Source organism: Neurospora tetraspora (genome assembly GCF_033439725.1).
Source record: "Neurospora tetraspora strain CBS 560.94 chromosome Unknown B0H65scaffold_2, whole genome shotgun sequence".
In the NCBI taxonomy this organism is placed as follows: domain Eukaryota; kingdom Fungi; phylum Ascomycota; class Sordariomycetes; order Sordariales; family Sordariaceae; genus Neurospora; species Neurospora tetraspora.
This window is the reverse complement of record NW_026944384.1, coordinates 83,831-100,137: the sequence shown is the minus strand read 5'-3', so window position 1 is coordinate 100,137 and position 16,307 is coordinate 83,831. Positions and strand designations below refer to the sequence as shown.

The 16,307-nt window shown below is 52.3% G+C and overlaps 5 protein-coding genes across 5 annotated transcripts; 3 read left to right on the top strand and 2 right to left on the bottom strand.

Annotated features, from left to right (window-relative positions):
- The first annotated feature begins 485 nt into the window (after nucleotides 1-485).
- On the top strand, nucleotides 486-2,164 carry B0H65DRAFT_86266 (uncharacterized protein). The gene has a single exon (XM_062831497.1). It carries the CDS (start codon nucleotides 742-744, stop codon nucleotides 1,960-1,962), a length of 1,221 nt encoding a protein of 406 aa, XP_062683686.1. The 5' UTR covers nucleotides 486-741; the 3' UTR covers nucleotides 1,963-2,164.
- Nucleotides 2,165-3,075: 911 nt separating this feature from the next.
- B0H65DRAFT_86268 (uncharacterized protein) lies at nucleotides 3,076-5,833 on the top strand. The gene is made up of 2 exons (XM_062831498.1): nucleotides 3,076-3,316; nucleotides 3,431-5,833. Exons 1-2 carry the CDS (start codon nucleotides 3,200-3,202, stop codon nucleotides 5,384-5,386), a joined length of 2,073 nt encoding a protein of 690 aa, XP_062683685.1. The 5' UTR covers nucleotides 3,076-3,199; the 3' UTR covers nucleotides 5,387-5,833.
- Nucleotides 5,834-6,569: 736 nt separating this feature from the next.
- Nucleotides 6,570-8,814, bottom strand: B0H65DRAFT_566912 (uncharacterized protein; the record flags this gene model as incomplete). The annotated part of the gene is given in 8 exon segments (XM_062830340.1): nucleotides 6,570-6,904; nucleotides 6,978-7,519; nucleotides 7,529-7,581; nucleotides 7,591-7,626; nucleotides 7,654-7,667; nucleotides 7,683-8,077; nucleotides 8,087-8,144; nucleotides 8,184-8,814. Coding segments are annotated over 8 exon segments (1,836 nt in total). The 5' UTR covers nucleotides 8,587-8,814.
- A 2,151-nt stretch (nucleotides 8,815-10,965) lies between these two features.
- On the top strand, nucleotides 10,966-11,950 carry B0H65DRAFT_454601 (uncharacterized protein). The gene is made up of 3 exons (XM_062826203.1): nucleotides 10,966-11,505; nucleotides 11,575-11,730; nucleotides 11,862-11,950. The coding sequence occupies exons 1-3, from the start codon at nucleotides 11,421-11,423 to the stop codon at nucleotides 11,897-11,899; spliced, it is 279 nt and encodes a 92-aa protein (XP_062683683.1). The 5' UTR covers nucleotides 10,966-11,420; the 3' UTR covers nucleotides 11,900-11,950.
- Nucleotides 11,951-13,293: 1,343 nt separating this feature from the next.
- Nucleotides 13,294-13,851, bottom strand: B0H65DRAFT_386497 (uncharacterized protein; the record flags this gene model as incomplete). The annotated part of the gene is made up of 1 exon (XM_062823714.1): nucleotides 13,294-13,851. A coding segment is annotated over one exon (558 nt), but the record flags the coding sequence as incomplete, so codon positions are not given.
- Nucleotides 13,852-16,307: the final 2,456 nt, after the last annotated feature.

Below are 16,307 nucleotides of genomic sequence, written 5' to 3'. Positions count from 1 at the left end.
CAAGGAAAAGGTAGCGAAGAGAATCTGTTGATGGCGCTGAGTTAGCGATACATCCAGCCGGCTTCATAATTTGACTTGGCATACTTTCCATATGTGATTCGAACAAGAGGGAATGGGACCAAGGAAGAAAATCGAGGCAGCCATGTTATTGATGTCGTTCAAAGTGGAGTAGCTCTGGGAGACGAGGTGGTCACTCGCAAATTCTGTGCCATAGATAGCAGCTTGGTTTCGAACATTGGTGCTGAAAGCAAGACCATTTGTACGTAGAACACACAAACATTCCGACATCTTGTTACCCGCCGAGTTGCTGTTCTCGATGCTGATGATGGAGGGCTTGGTTTCGAGGTGAACAAGTGAATGTCGAGGTACGTACCTGGGAATGTGGCTCGTGCACGTCATTAGCGTCCTCCACGTGATGACGTCCAACCCCGCAGTCCTACCTCTAGGGCAACGCCAAGCGGGTCCCAGATGCCGGCGGCATTCCACTTTCAACAACAACCCAACATCATCACCAAGTCTCATGACAACATCGGGCGGCAAGACTGCCTCATGATATTGTGCCCCACGACTAACGCTTGGAATCAAACAGTCTTTACAGCCTCTGTCCACGAACGCGTATTGTTCTGCAGGCCCGACACAACAACAAACAACAACAAAAAACCAAACACTTGTACCAACCGCCGCGACAAAGTATCACTTCAATGACAACATAGGCAGACGGCATCAGACATCATCGCCAAGATGGACTCACCAATCCGTCCGACCCCGCCAATCCACCACCTCTCCCTCGAGCTCATTCTCATCCCGCCCATCCTCTTGGCCTTCGCGACAGCCCTCAGTCTCTTCACCCACTCCGACGCCAACCTGTACATGCTCTACTCGCAATGTCACTCCCACGCCCGCATCGACTGGCTGTCTCGCACCCCCCTCGTCGGCCCTCTCGCCTGCTTCCTCGTTTCCTTCTTTCAGGAAGCCCTCCTCTCCCCGGTCCGGTCCAAGGGCATCATGTCCGTCGTCCTCAGCTACGTCGCCGGTCTGCTAACCATCACCACGGTCGAGGGCTCGCGCCTCTGCAATAAATCCGCCTTCCTCCTCGCCTTCCCCACCGCCACCTGGCTCATCTTTGATCTCGTCGGTGGCGCCCTAGTCTGGGAAATCGTCATCATCCCCGCCTTCTTCCACCGCGCAAAGGTCGTCATCCAAGCCCGCCGCCAGGGAACCACCACCTCCGACGGCGAAGTAGCCGCCGAACCCGAGCTCGTCCTCGGTGACCCGCGCCACTTGTCCACCCTCGCCGAGTCGCTTTCCATTCCCGTGTCGATCGCAATCGGCTACATCCTCCCCTCGCTGCTCATCCTCCTCCTCCCGTCGGACAAAACCGCCGTCCCGATCCTCCTTTGGCTCTTCTTTCCCGTCTGGGTCTCCCTCCTCCACCAGGGCGTGCGCACCGCGCTCCTCCAGGTGTTCAAGGACCACCCGACCTGGCCTAGGCCTTTCCACTTGGAGACCTCCCTTCTCCCGCTGGTGACCACCTACTCTGCGCCCATCCTTTTGTCGCTGGCGTCCCACATCTACCTTATTGTTACACTTTTCATCCATCCGCGAGACGACCGGCAGGAAATGACATTGGCCACGACGCGGTTTATTATGGTCAACATGGTCTACATTGGCCTGACGGTGCTGTACTGGGCGTTTATTGAGGCTGGGTGGCAGACTGCGCTGGTGATGCTGGTAGTCACGGCGTTGGCGGGACCCGGCGCGGGAGTGTGTGTGGGGTGGGTCTGGAGGGAGAGTGCGGTTGGGGTGGATTGGATTGGACGGAGGTTCGGACGGAGGGTCAGTGTTATTGCTGTGGCGGTGGGCGGAAGCGGCTCGAGGAGGGGAAGCGACGGCGAGCGAGATGGTGAAAGGGGGCAACAAGGCAGCAATGGGCCGTCGGAGGAGACGCCGCTTTTGCGGTAGGAGAGAGAGGATGGAATACGGTGTGAGTTATGTGATAATGTGGAGTTTGTGTCGCATTTCGTCGGCGTAGTGTTGCAGGTTTCGTTTTGTCATGGAGATGGAATGAGGTTCAGGAGACGTGCTTCGTGATTTTTTATATCTTTCCCTTGCTTTCAGCGGCGCAGTCGGCATTGTTGTTTTCTCTGCTTTCCATACATCCACGCACTACGGTTCAATTGATATCCCTTTTTCTGCAAATACAATCTTCCTTGCCCGGGTTCACCTCTATGCACCAAACTTCTCTTTTCCGTTGGCGTCCTCGCAGATATTCTGTCGCAGCTGAAAAGGCGACGGCAGGAAAGGGGCTTGATTTCGGAGTGATAGGTAACGGAAGAGGGAAAACGGAAACAATGGCAGCCTAAACATGCTGGAAGGGAGTGCCGGTGAAGGGAAGCGGCGAATGGGCAGGGCACGGACCACGGACTTCCCACATACCTACACCATGCTGAGCCTTCAACATTTGACATCCACGCCGTTGGAAATCACTGCTTGGAAATTTCAGCAAGATATCTATCAGCCGGCGGTTCCTTTTCCTACAATCTTCGTTACATGTTTGCATCTCGGCGCTGGGTCTTCAACGTCGGGTGCCGAGGGCGAGGGTGTTGTGCACGGCCCCACGAGCTCCTGCCTCGACAGACCGACCAAAGTGCACGTCAACCAACATCGGCACTCTGAGAGAAATCTGAACAGATTCTCAACACCAACATCACCACATTCTCACCTTGCACAGTGGCAACAATTGCTTCAATGCGCACAATTCTTGAAATTCTTGAAATTCGTGGTGGGGCCACAATCCCACCATAAATTTCTGCCACACATGGACAATCCGTCCTCCTTCGTTCTTCTCCCCTCCGCGTCCGAGGTCGTCACCAGCTTTCGTCAACAACCACAACTTAGCAATTGGCTTCCACCATCCGTTTGCTCGCATTTTCCGCCTTGTCGTTGTTAGGCCCAATTGGCTCTTCTGCATCGGCTGGCAGAAGCACTCGATCGTAATCGGAACAATGGCAAACCTGGATATGAACATGGAATTTGACCGCATCAAAGGCGGTGATGGTCGCAGATATTCCGTGTGGAAAGGTACGCCTTGACAACTCTCACTATCTGTGCAGCGTCAAGCTTGGGCCATACTGACACCGATATCGTCGCCCATTTAGCCAAGGGTCCGAACAAGCTCGCTCAACACGGCCATGGCGCGATGTTCCCAGAAAATTATGCTCCTCTATCAGGACGCCCAAACGCCAAATGGCACTGCCCTATTATCGGATGCGATTCAGCCTTCAGGCTCCTCAGGGATTTAGGCGAGCATTTTACAGTAAGTATCTCCAGTCTCTCCCTCGGTTCTCGAATCGGATCTCTCAGCCAATCCTCACCTTTTCCTTCTTCTCCTCCACCACCTCCCCAATGCTAACGTTTTGGCTTTCATTAGACGGAGCACAGAGGTGCAAAGCTGCACGACCTGCGGAACGGCGAGTTTCGCGTTATCAACTCCGAAGGCAATGGGGTTCCCTGCGTCGTTTACAGGAGCAACAACCCGCCGAGTCCGATCCAACCCCCTCTTCCTCCCAGCAGCCCCGCCTCATCCGCTGTGCATTCGTCCTCGGTCGAGCATGGTACTACGCCCGGTCTTTACGTCAAGCGCGAATTTTCGATTATTCCCGCGGACGGCGAGGAGCCTCGTCAAATCATCATTGATGCCGAGGATGACCAACATACCTCAAGTAGTCAGGACGGGGGCGAAGCGGAGGGGGAAGAGGGTAGCGATGAGGACATGGACGATGTCTTCAGCATTGGCGCTGGACAGGACAAGGAGAGCAATACTAGCGTCAGCGACCAGGAGGAGGAACACGACGACGCCGCCCCAGCCTACAATGTCGACGTGCAAACTCCTGATCGGAGCGGACCGGCCAACGAGAACCTCGAGAACGGCCAGTACTTCAATTACGCCGCCTCCGCCGTCTGGCGGCATATCAACCGTTTCACTCCATTTCGCCTCCCCGTCCCGGATGACACCTGCTTGCGCGAGCTCCTCACGCTCCCCCTCGCCAGGGAACTTCCTCGCTCCTGGCGCGTGCGCCTCGGCAAGCAACGCTTCACGGAAGAGAAGTTCAACCTCAAGATGATGACTGCAATGGCGATCTTCCTCACCGGTAAGGAGACCGATGAGAAGGCCTGCACCACCTTTGGTTGCCTCACCCGAAACCCGGTAAAGACAGCACAGGCCTTGACAGACTTTGCGGCCGACAGCGATGTCTGTCATGGCATGTTCGCCTTTCCGCGCTGCGTCTTCCCTTCGGCGATCGATTTGCAAGTGTCGCCGACTCTGAAGGAGAGGCTCGACGGCACTACCTGCTGCAATGCCTACTACCTCCTGGGAAAGAAACCAGAGGCCAAGTTGATCTACGTCGCCGGCTATCCGCTGCCGTACCCAATCACCCCCGAAAACCCTCCCCGCGCTGCACCGGCCCCGGATCGCAGTGATAACGGCGCCTCTCCCACGTCGGGCCAACCCCAACAGAGCTCCAGACCATCCAGCCTCTACAATGGCTCCCCTCAATCCAGCCCGTTGAAGTCCCGATCAACGTCAGAGTCTCTCAAGCGCAAAACCCCTCCCTGCGCCGCCTCCGATGATTACAATTACCGTCTCTCCACCGACCCCGCCACACCTGCAAAGTGGGAGTCCCTCACCGGCCTTTTACACCAGAGCGAGTCGCATCTGGAGCCGGTCATTGCATACAGCCCTTCATATGTCCGCTCGCACACCAGCTCGAATGGCCACCCCAACACACACTCCCCTTCCGATACTCACATCCAGGCCAATAAGCGCATCAAACTCCTCCCCTCTCCCTCCACCTCCAGCAGCGGAAGCAGTGCCCTAGCCGACTTCCGTGTTATCCACCTCCAGCATAACCCCAACAATGCAGAGGCAGTGCAAACCGTCAGCTTGCCCGTCAGCAAAACAAGATCCTACGTCTGTTCTGTGGCCAGCGGCGGTCCGGTGCGTGTGTACCTGGACAAGGGCAAGGGAGAAGGACAGGAGAAGCCCTTCGACATCATGGAGGGCGGCGTCTGGATTGTTGAGAATGGTTGGGAGTGTAGCATGGAGGTTGCTGTTGGTGGTGTCGACGACGATGGCGATGTTGCCATGACGGATGCTATGGAGACGGTGGAGGAGAGGATGCAGGTGACTGCGAGTGTGCATGTTACCGGTGTTCTGGCTTTGGCTGGAGAGAAGGAGAGGGAGCAGGAGAAGAGCAAGGACAAGGAGAAGGATGTCTCTGAGAAGTCTAAGAAGGACAAAAAGGAGAAGGAGAAGAAAAAGAAAGAGAAGGAGATCAAGAGGGAGAAGAAGGAGAAGAAAGAGAAGGAGAAGAAAGGTTGCTGACTGCCCTTTGCCGTGGTCATGCATGGATGATGTCACGGTCTGCGGCTTGGGATGTTGATGATCTTGTCTGGTCGTGTGTATGGACAAGACTGTGGAGGGAAAGGAAAGAGTCAGTGTGTTTGAACGATACTTTCATGTTATCACAGCTTCGGTGGGCGGTACATGTACAAGGAGCAAGAGCAAGAGGCGGACGAACCAGAGTTGATTCCTTGAGATCACTTCGGATATCATGTCATGGCATGTGCCAGACGGTGTTATGCACTGGACCAGCATGTCCAATGCTTTGAAGCATGGCTTTGAGTTTTAGCGAGCGAGCGAGCGAGAGTCAATGCTTTTCTGTTTCACTGGCTTTGAGGAAGAGAAGGTGACATCTGTTGATGTCTGGTAGCATAGACATAGATCGAGCCGAGTAAAGGCTGATTCAAATTTGACTTATGATCTTAGAAAGCCCGAGTGGGTGACTTGACTGGGAGATGTGCCTGGCACGCGATTCAAATATGGATGCTGTCCTTCCATGAGAGCAGTGAATGCTGGATGTGTCCTCTCTTGTTCTCATCGCATTTGATGATACCACCCTCTCGCCTGTTCTTTTCCTCGTGCGCTTGTCTCCTGGCAGAAGCAGCTTGGTGTAGTAGACACCCGGCTAGCGCAAAAGTTGCTTGACGAGACGATCATACGTGCTACTCTTGTACTCTTCGCGGTTAATGATGCCCAATACCCGCCTTTCTTTTTTCGTGCGTTTGTCTCCTGGCAGAAACAACTGGTGTAGCCTATATCGGGCTGGCGCAACGAGCATTAGGTGAGATGATCAGAAGCATGGAACTTGGGTGTAGCTGACATGACCTCATAGGCACTCCTACGAAAGAGTTGTGGGTGCCATTTTGTGTTATTACATATTCAGTACATGGACTCTACATACAGCCAGAAAGAAAAGCAACAATGGACTTAACACAAACAGCAAAGTCCAATCCACGCCTGATTCCTCGCTCCGCACCCAACCGGCCCAAGGCCCAAAGAAGGGGTATCGCAACGCCAAAACACCCAAGACCCCAAACGTACCCGTTGATGAATTTTCGACTTCCAATTGGGCATTCCCAATATTCCTCAATGCATACTTGCACCCATCAGATGCATCGAATATTGTTTCCCAGGCCTTTTTCTTCATCAAGGAACTGCAGCCTGATCAATCCTCCCCGGTAGGCCTAGCAGGCAACCCAACGATATATAGCACAGCCTTGCTTCCCGTACGCGGGTTCCGAACTCTGCACTCCTTTCCGACACCCACAGCCCAATGGCCACCACGCGAGATGGTGAAAACGGGAACATCCTGCAGGATCACCTCGACGGTGCCTTCGAAGACGATGCAAGAGAGGTTTTGGAAGTCGCTGGCGAGCGGAGTCGTGGTGCCGGTGTTCTGCAGGTCGAGGAGTTGGAGAGTAGAGCCGTCGGTGCCGATGGGAAGGACTTGTCCTTCGCGCTGCTGAAGCCAACTGGCTGAATGGGCGTAACTGGTCGGAGCTTGAGAGGTTGTCAGTGATCTTGCGTTGAGAGAGAGGTACTAAAGTTTGGGGAGGGGGGATGTCTGGCTTACCGTTGCCCGGTGTGAAGAGGTCCATGGCCTCGTTGCGCTGCTCCGAAAGGCGGGTGGTGAACCCAGTCTCCTGCTGGGCTGGTGCTTCTTGGATGATCTGTTGCCTGGGAGTCTCTGGATAGAGGTTTGCTGGGAGTGCCCTCTCAACTGTGGTGGAGGGTGCCGGAGAGGACGTCGAAGAGGATTCCGAAGAGGATTCCGAAGAGGATTCCGAAGACGATTCCAAAGACGATTCCGAAGCGGATGCCGAAGAAGACGACGAGGAGGACGCCGGAGACGGCACTGGAAACAGCACTGGAGACGACACCGGAGCGGGAGCCGAAGCGGGCGGCGACCAAATATCCGGCATGGGCGGGCTATCGAAGCCTCGGTAGACTGCATTGCAGCACTTTTTCTTGCCGGAACGGCTTTCGAATAAGACACAGCGAGGGAAAGCACCCTCTTTATAGATGGTTAGTTTCCCTTGTTGCTGGATGTCGATGGCTGGGCCGACCGTCATCCACTTTTCGCGACAGTTGGCGCCCGGAAAGCTACAAAGGAAGCTGTTTGACTCGTCGTCGCCAGTGAGGAAATTAAGGAGAAGTCTCATAATTTTGTAGCTCGGCTTTTCTACCGCAAGTCTACGTTTCCAGGCTATCGGGAGGTCACGCTTGCGAGGGCGTTCGAGGAGCTTTACAAGCCCCTTCGATACTTTGGGCACGGTACCTCTAAGCTCAGATGGAGTGAAACGACTGATGTATTGCCATGTTTCGGTTGCTTGGACCCTCATCTGCCATTCTTCGAATATCTCGTCATCGGGCTTCTTGTTTTGTTGCTTTTGCTTCTTGCGTGGGCCAGATACAGATGGACTGTCGCTACTCTTCTTTCTTTTGGAACTCTTCGTCTTCGTGGTGTGCTGCGCAATCGGAGACTCCTCTGTTCCGGGCTCTTTCTTAATGGAAGATGGAGACGACGAGGAAGATACAGGAGAGGAAGCCGGAGCCGGAGCCGGAGCGAGCGGCGACCAGATTGCGGGCATTGACGGGTGGCGTGAATTTCGATAGAAAGCATTGCAGCACGTTCTGCGTTCATCATCATGGCTTGATGCCACGGCCGCAGGTCTGACGCACATCGGAAATGCGGCCGCTTTGTAGATAATTTCCTTTCCCTCTTCCAGGCTCGCCATGGCTGGGCAGACCTATTGCCACTTCTCGCGACAGTTTGAACCCGGGAGGCTGCAGCAGAGAGCGTCTACACCCGCGTCGCCGGTGAGATACTCGATAAGGATGCGCAAGATCTGGTACATTGGAATTCCCGAGGCAAGTCGAGCTTTCCACGCGATGGGCAAGTCGCGCTTGAGGGGAAGTTCGAGCATCTCGCGAATTCTGCGTGGGAAGCCGGGTACTTGGTCAATAGGAGTGGGGAGCAGGCCCGTGATGTATTTCCATGTTTCAGACTCTTGAACTCGGCTTTCTTGGTAAGCACCGAGCCTCTTTGTTCTCTTTTTGGCACGGCGAGTCTCTGGGTTGTTGCTCTTCTTCTTTCTCTTGGAACTCTTGGGTTTCGTGGTGCGCGCCGTGGACGTGAATGGCGACTCCTCTGTGCCAGGCTCCTTCTTGATGGTCGGCATCTTGGGCGCCTGGCTTTAGATGCGGGCTTGGGCGGCTTAGACTCGGGCCAGTCGGTATCTTGTCGTGGTCTGGGTAAATCTGCGTTCGAAGTGTGTTGCTCGCGAGATGGTAGATGGAAGGGATTTCCGTGGCGAAAATCCAAGGGCCGCGTGAAAGTCGATGGTACCTCTACTTGTAGAAGGGAAGAATTGCGCCGGGGAAATTGTTGGCGGGCAAGAGAGGAGGGGGAGCCTCACATTCACATTCACTTTCAGCCTTTCGGCCCGCCAATTAGAACCCCCTTTCTCCGTTGCCGGCCCGTTGCCGGACAAGTTCTGAGCCTCCCAAGGGGATGACGGCAGGCACGAATTTGGCCGGAAGAAAGGAAGGGGCGTTGACGGGACCTTGCCTGACGTCGTGTACCGTATCATACATGGAAACTTTCGGTTTCTAGCTGAACATTTGTCCTGCAAAAAGTGGAAGATCCGGAGACCCAAAAGCTATCTCAACCTTAAGAAGGCGCTGTTCGAAGATTGCAGGGCGATCACACTGTTGCTCGTGAAGGAGAGCAGGTACTTGGTACTTGGAACACGTCTTGCTCTCTCCTCTTTCATCCAATAACGCATCTTGCACTTCATCAACGGTGCTGCAGCTCCTCTATATAGGACATAGGCAACTAACTGAAAGTATATCTACCTGATAGGTCCCCCGGGATCAAATGTTTTGTCGTGATGAGAACGGATCCTTAGATGTTTGCAGCATTACGCTCATTTCTGCAGTGAAATCCCAGATGAGTACTTGGTATTTCTTACCTGTGGGCCCCCCTCTGGCCTAACCGTGATCTCACGGTGCTGGCACAGTTTGCAGGGTTATACCGTATAATAGGAATAACTAAAGAACTACGGTAATTAGTTTACATACGGTTTATACTAGGGAAGGGTTCTTCTAGAAAGTTTCGGTTAGTTTACAGTGATATCGCACGGTGTAGGATTATTCACGGTGATTTTTTGGGAATGGTGAAAAAGTGTAAACGGTGCTTGGTCCCAGGTGGGCCTGGCAGCGGAAACCCGGCCAACCTAGAAGCCCGGCCAACCTAGAATTCACGGTCACAATGATGCATTGGCATTGGTTCCCTTTGGAAGAAATCGTTTCAATTGACTAGCTATATTACTTGGGGAGAGAGAGAGAGAGAGAGAAGAGGGAGAGAAAGAGGGAGAGAAAGAGAGAGAAAGAGGGAGAGAAAGAGAGAGAGAAAGAGGGAGAGAAAGAGAGAGAGAGAGAGAGAAAGCTTGAACATCCCTTACCAAAGCATTGATTTTGCAATGCCACTTGGCTACAACTTCCACTTGGAAGACAATGATTTGGTGAATGGATTGTCCAATTCCCGTCCTTGACTCCCTAGCTCCCTAATTCTAATGGATGACTTGGTGGTTTTTGGTTGCGAGGAGGAAAAAAGAAGAATTACAAAGTTTTCGCTCTGATGCAGACCTTATAGTAGTGGAAGGTGGTTATCGTCGTTCTTGCCTTCTTTCCTTCTTTCCTTTTTTCTAATACTCTAATAGTTTTTTACTATTCCCCTATTACCAACTGGTTTCTCACGGTTCCTAAGAAATCACCCGTTATTTAACTGGCATTGAACGGTTCCTATTTCAAAACGGCTGAGCAAATGTCTTTCCGGTATAAATTTCTATGGTTAAAACATCTAACCGTCGCGATGCAATACTGTGAGGATTTTCAACCGTTTATACGAAATAAACTGTGAATGTACGGTTCCCAAAAAAAAACAGTACTTTTACCGTTCGGTCAAAGGGGGTTGAGCAGCTAAGTTGGTGTCCGGCCTTCCATTCATCATTAGATGCTTTGCCGCTCCTTCCTTCTCTGAATCTCCTCCGTATTTGGCCGGTGCCTTCGGCAAACCATTTCCACTTTTTTTTCCACTACGACTCCCGTCCTTTATTCCTCCTTCACTCCCCTTGACTTTACCCCGCCATTTCATCGCCTCCGACCGCGACGGCTTGGACGGCAACCACGGCGGTAGCGGCGGCATTTTGCTGCGGTCTGTTCGTAGTAGAAGTGTGAGGTTTGCGAGGTAGTAGGAGGAGGGGATTGCCGTTGTAGAAATATAAGGATTGAATGAAAATTGTGAGAGAAGGGGGGGGGGGAATACGCGATAGATAGTTTGAGGGCTGGGTGGAAATTAATAAGAGAGGGGGAGAAGTACGCGATTAGGCAGGGAGCAAACGAGGGGGGCCGTTACCTACCTACTCACATTTTCCACCTTTCAGTCCACCAATTAGGGGCCTCCCCTCTCCGTTGCCGGCCCGTTCCTGGCCGGGACAAGTACAATCTGAGCTTCCCCAAAGGAGGATAGCAGGTACGAATTTGGCCAGAAGGATGGAAGGAGTGCTGATGGGACAATTTCTGCCGTCTGTCTTGTTGCTATAAGGTATAGGTACTTGCTGCTGCGGCTCCGCTATATAGGTAACAAACTGAAAGTATATCTACCTGATAGGTGCCCCGGGCTGAAATTATTTATCGGGATGAGAACGGATACTTAGATATTTGCAGCATACATTTCTGTTTTCACCGCGACTCCTTCATTTCTACTTCAATCACCTTGTCTTTACCCCGTCATTTTATCACCCCCGACCTGACTTCCGATCTCATCTTGCGACTGCAACAGCTGGCCAGCAACGCGACAATCTTTGCTCAACAACCCTTCTACCTAACTCTGTCAACACATTCGCTCACGTCTACTTCCAACCTCATTCCCTTCCTCTTCTTGCCTCTGCTTTCTTCTCCCGTCATCGACCCCAGCGTTTCGTTACCCGCTATCGGGACAGGACTCTGAACAATGGCGGGACACGCTTCGAAGCCGGTGGCACCTGGTTCCATCGGAGACGGGAAAAGAAGATACGACGAGTGGAAAGACGTATCTGGTGAGTCTACCTCCCAGAAACCCCTTCCTTATGAGCGTTGTTTGGGCTTTGCTGACCTCGCGCTTAAAGATGGAGAGCCCCGGTCAAACCACGGCTTTGGCACGCTCTTCCCAGAGGGTTACAAGTCCAGTTTTTCTCCAAAGCCCAAAATTTGCCACTGCCCATTTCGAACTTGTGGACAAGCATTCGCCGTGTCGCCGGACCTGGGCGAGCATTTTGTAGTGAGTAAGAACGCTAATGCATTATCTCCACTTTGAATAGAGCGCTGCTACCGACTGTACTCGCAGTTTCTGTGACTCCAGCCGTCGTTCCCATTATGAAAAGGCTGCTGACAAAGGACCTTCCTCTATACCTAGAGATTCCATTCCGGAGAAATCCTACACGATCACCTTGACGGTACAAGCTCTCTTCTTCCCCAAGATGCCGAGTCCGCCAAGGATGCAAAGCACTAGCCCTACGTTGCGGGTCAAGGACGGATGCTGCAGAGCCAGAGCCTGCGTCAACCGTCTCACTCTGTACCTCTCCAACCCGTATCAGGCGCACTTGGCACTCCCGCTGTGCCGGTTGATAAGCGCGACGATTCAAAGCCTCAAACTGGCAACAAAACGCCTCCGAGCAGCAGCGAAGTAAACAGTGACGACAAGAGTGACGGAAGTAGCGACAACGATAGCGACGGAGCGGAAGTGATTTCGATGAGAGCGACGGAGGTGACGGAGCTGGAGGTGACGACAACGAGAGCAACGGAGGTGACGGCAACGAGAGCGAGAAGGTACCCATAGGTCTGCTTAGAGACTACTCGAGGGAGGAATCTCCGTTCTAGTGGCAATTTATGATAACTACCTACTTGCAGCTGCCCGGTAATCCCGTGGACCGTATAATGGCGTATTGAATCGCATATATGAAAGGACGGCGTGTGTTGAAAAAGACCACGCATGGAGGCAAAAGAATATTGATGCTTAAACTGGCATGATGGTAACGAAAGGCAAAGTATCTTCCTGTCCGGTCTTGTATTTTTATCCTCCAGGTGATGAGGGCGTGAAAGTGACACCGGGATGTTCACTAAGTAACATAGTACTGGATAGGAATCGCCATGGCAAGTGAAGCCTTATATTTGTAGTATGGAGAAGAATCCTCATGGTGTACTGAGCAAAAAAAGGTGAAAGTCATGGATTACCATTATATTTCTCAGCTTCAAAAACAGGCATGCGCCAGGGCCTCATGAAACCCAACCAAATTCACCATGACGGCAAGACCTAGACAGGCAGCAATGTAATATGCTAGGCCTTGTATTCCTTCTTCAGGTCAATATCCCTTCCACTGCTCTCGTACATGTAGTCGCTCATGCCCATCGCTTTCGAAATGACACTGCTTGGAAGCTTGGTCTCATTAAGTTTCTTGTGCCCAACCTCCTCCTTCGCCTTGCCGGTATCATCTCCGCCTCGTCGGTATCATCTCCGTCACTCGGTATCACTCCCGTTGCTCCCGTTGCTGCTACTTCCGTCACTTTCGTCGTCGCCACTTCCGTTCATGGTGTGGCTGGAAGTGCTCTCTCTCTGGTAGCTAGGTGGTCGCGCGAACACAAAGCCTTCATCCCCTACATCTGCCCCAAGGGCAACCTCTTTACCCTCGACCGGCCCGTCCCCTTCTCCTCCTCTTCTTCTCTGCCAGAGAGGATGCCTGAAGGGAAGCGGGATCACGAGCGGGAGCAGGGGCGGACGACGACCAAATCTCCGGCATCGACAGATCCTTGGACTCTCGGTAGACCGCATTGACACACTCTCTTTTTGCTGATGAACTTCCGGAAGCTCCAATCTCGGGGAATAGGATGCACCTGGGGAAAGCAGCAGCTTTGTGGATTGTTTCGTTTCCCTCCACCAAGCTCGCCGCCATGGCGGGGTCGACGGTAAGCCATTTTTCGGCACAGTTGGCGCACACCGCAGAGCCAGGATAGTTGCCAACGAGGTAGGCGAAGATCAACCGCAAATTTCCGGGACCCGCTCCTTCTAAAGCCAGCCGAGTCTTCCATACCTCTGGCAAGTCACGCTTGCGCGTAAAAAATTGCAGGAGGTCGCGCATGGCCCTGTCTTTTGTGACGCAACGGGGCATGTAGATATCTGGCTTCACACTCATCAGGTACTGCCACACCTCAGTGTCTTTGGGCTTTTTCAAGGGCACGAGTCTCATCTCGCCCTCTCTTTCCCTCCTTAATTGAGGATGGATGTGGGGAGGGTTAGGGGGACTCTCGCTTCTTGCTTTTCTTTTGGCGCTTTTAGTCTCTGGGTTGGCTTGCGCGATGACATGTAGAGGTAGCGACTCCTCTGTGTCAGGCTCTTTCTTGATGACCGGCATATCCTCCTTCTTGGTGACCGGCGTATGCTCCTTCTTGATGGCCGGCATATTGGGCGTCGAGGTACTGGCTTCCGACACGGGCTTGGATGGCTTGGAAGACCCCCGTGGCAACCGGTATATGTGGTAGTCAACTTGCGGTGGAGTGTGTTGCTTGTAAAATGGCAGATAGAGAGAAATGCCGTGATAGAAATTTGTGGGTTGAGTGGAAGTTGATGGGAGAGGGGGAGAAAGATGCGGTGGATAATTTGGCAGGGAGGAAACGAGGAGGGGCCGTTACTCTCATTGTCAAACTTTCGGTCCACAAATTAGGCACCCCTCCTTCTCCGTTGCCGGCCCGTTCCTGCCCGGGACAAGTTCAAGCTGAGCCTCCCAACCAAGGGGGGCAGGGCGGCAGGTACGAGTGTGGCTAGAAGGAAGGAAGGAAGGAAGGAGCGTTGACGGGACCTTCTCCGCCGTCTGCCTTGCATCAAAGTACTTGCCTCTGTTTGGTCAATTAGCTGAACTCGAACCATTTAAGGTACCTAGGTACATATAAGGGCACATTCTTCGAACTTCACATACTGCCTTTTCACTGTGTTGAAGATTATACGTTAACGAAAGTGCATTTATACCTCTCTTTTCCTATCCAATTCCTTGACTGTCCCCCAATAGACCTTTAAACGTAGTCTTTAGGTCTTATTGTTTCGACAATAGTTCGAATCTTTCGATTTTCTCCCTCACAAACTACCTTATTGAGTTTAGTAAAAGGCAAGTGTGGGAACTGGATATATCATTAGGCCTCAGCACATTTACTTGAAGGATGCCGATGGGAGTGACTTGTCCTTGGAGGTTCTTGAGATATCCGGCGGAACGAGCATACCTACTAGATGTCTGTTCACCACAAAGTCAGTCTGTTCATGCGAAGACAAACTGGCGATCAGGGATCCTCCTCGGAACCACCGATACATTACGCAACGCTGGAGGGTGACAAGCGGGCCGAGACGCAGAGTAAAGAGGGATGGGTAGAAGATGTGGGTGGGTGAAAGGTACCGGCGCTGTTGACCAAATGATGTCCCGTTACTGGGGATGTTGCTGCCGTCGAAGATGATATCTGGAGACAGTCTGGAGGTGATGGGATGGAAGAGATTCAACCTAGTTAAGGATGGAAAAGATGGATTGGGTGTCTCCTTGTAAAAGGAAGCAAAAGTCGTCTGGCAAATCCAGCCTGAAGTTTACCCCCGCAGAGAACTTGGGTTGGTAGCGTGTTGCAGCTGCACTAATTTTTCATGCATGCTTCTGCGTCTGTATGCCGCATCAGGTAGTCCTTCCACTTGCTGAACTCACCTCCATTCACAGTTCATCCGTCGTGCCTTCCATTTCCAAACACCAATGTGGACGCATTCCCAGATCATCATCCCGAACCTTCCCACTCGCTAAGTTCGCCAATGATGCTTGCCAAAAATTAACTCACGTGTCCGAGCGACCCTTTGGTTGTTTTTTTCATCCATCGACGGCGAATTCTTACGTCCTGGGGCAGACATTCCGATGACGCGGGCAGCTTCCTTCTTCTCGCAATCTCTTTCAGTACTAAAAGGTTCGAGAGTTGCTTTTTCCCTTGGTCATCATTTTTTTATCAACTTGACCAACGAATGTAACGCTTTCAGCTTTCTCCATCACTCTATCGCTGTCATGTCTTTCCTCCCGTACGCCACTTGGTCAATAACTGCCCCTACTCCCGAGGTCTCCGAACGACCTTCTGGGCCCATCCAGTTATGCCCCCCTTATCTCCCCTTCTCAACCAGTTTCATTTCAACTCTCAACTCAATCGCTTCCCGTACTAATACATCGTATCTTACCACAGATGAAGGAGACTAATGCTAGCTTCTTTACCCGCCTTATTCGCCATCGACAATGCCCGCTTGTTGATTGAAGGCTCTCAACTCATGTGCATCGAAACCTGAGCGACTCAGTATCTCACCTAGTATTGAATATTTCTGCTAATGATGCTAACCCACAGGATAGGTAATCTGACAGTTCACGACGCAAATCAGCTCTACTCCTGTCGTTACTCTGTCCTCCATCCCTTTGACTGCCATGCTTTGTCTCGGCTATTATCAAGTAAGTCCGGAAGAACCTACCGTCATCACTTACAGGTAACTTGGGCCACAGAACACCAACCAGTGTCGTTTTTCTATTGCCTTTTGGTTTTACAAGAGAGACACCATGTTTTCTCACCCTGGTACTCACTCCGGTGTCGAGTGCGTACATGTACCATTCTTTCATAACTGTTACGCAATACGGTAAGTTTCAAATCTTCACCCCAGAGCTGTAACCATGAATAAGACCATGATTAACGCTGGGAGGACACTCATCGATTACACCACCAATCTTGTTTCCTCAAACGCCCAACTATTTAGAAAGACTAAATCCATAAGTCCGTTTCTTAATGGCGCTGTTTACCACAGTACATTACT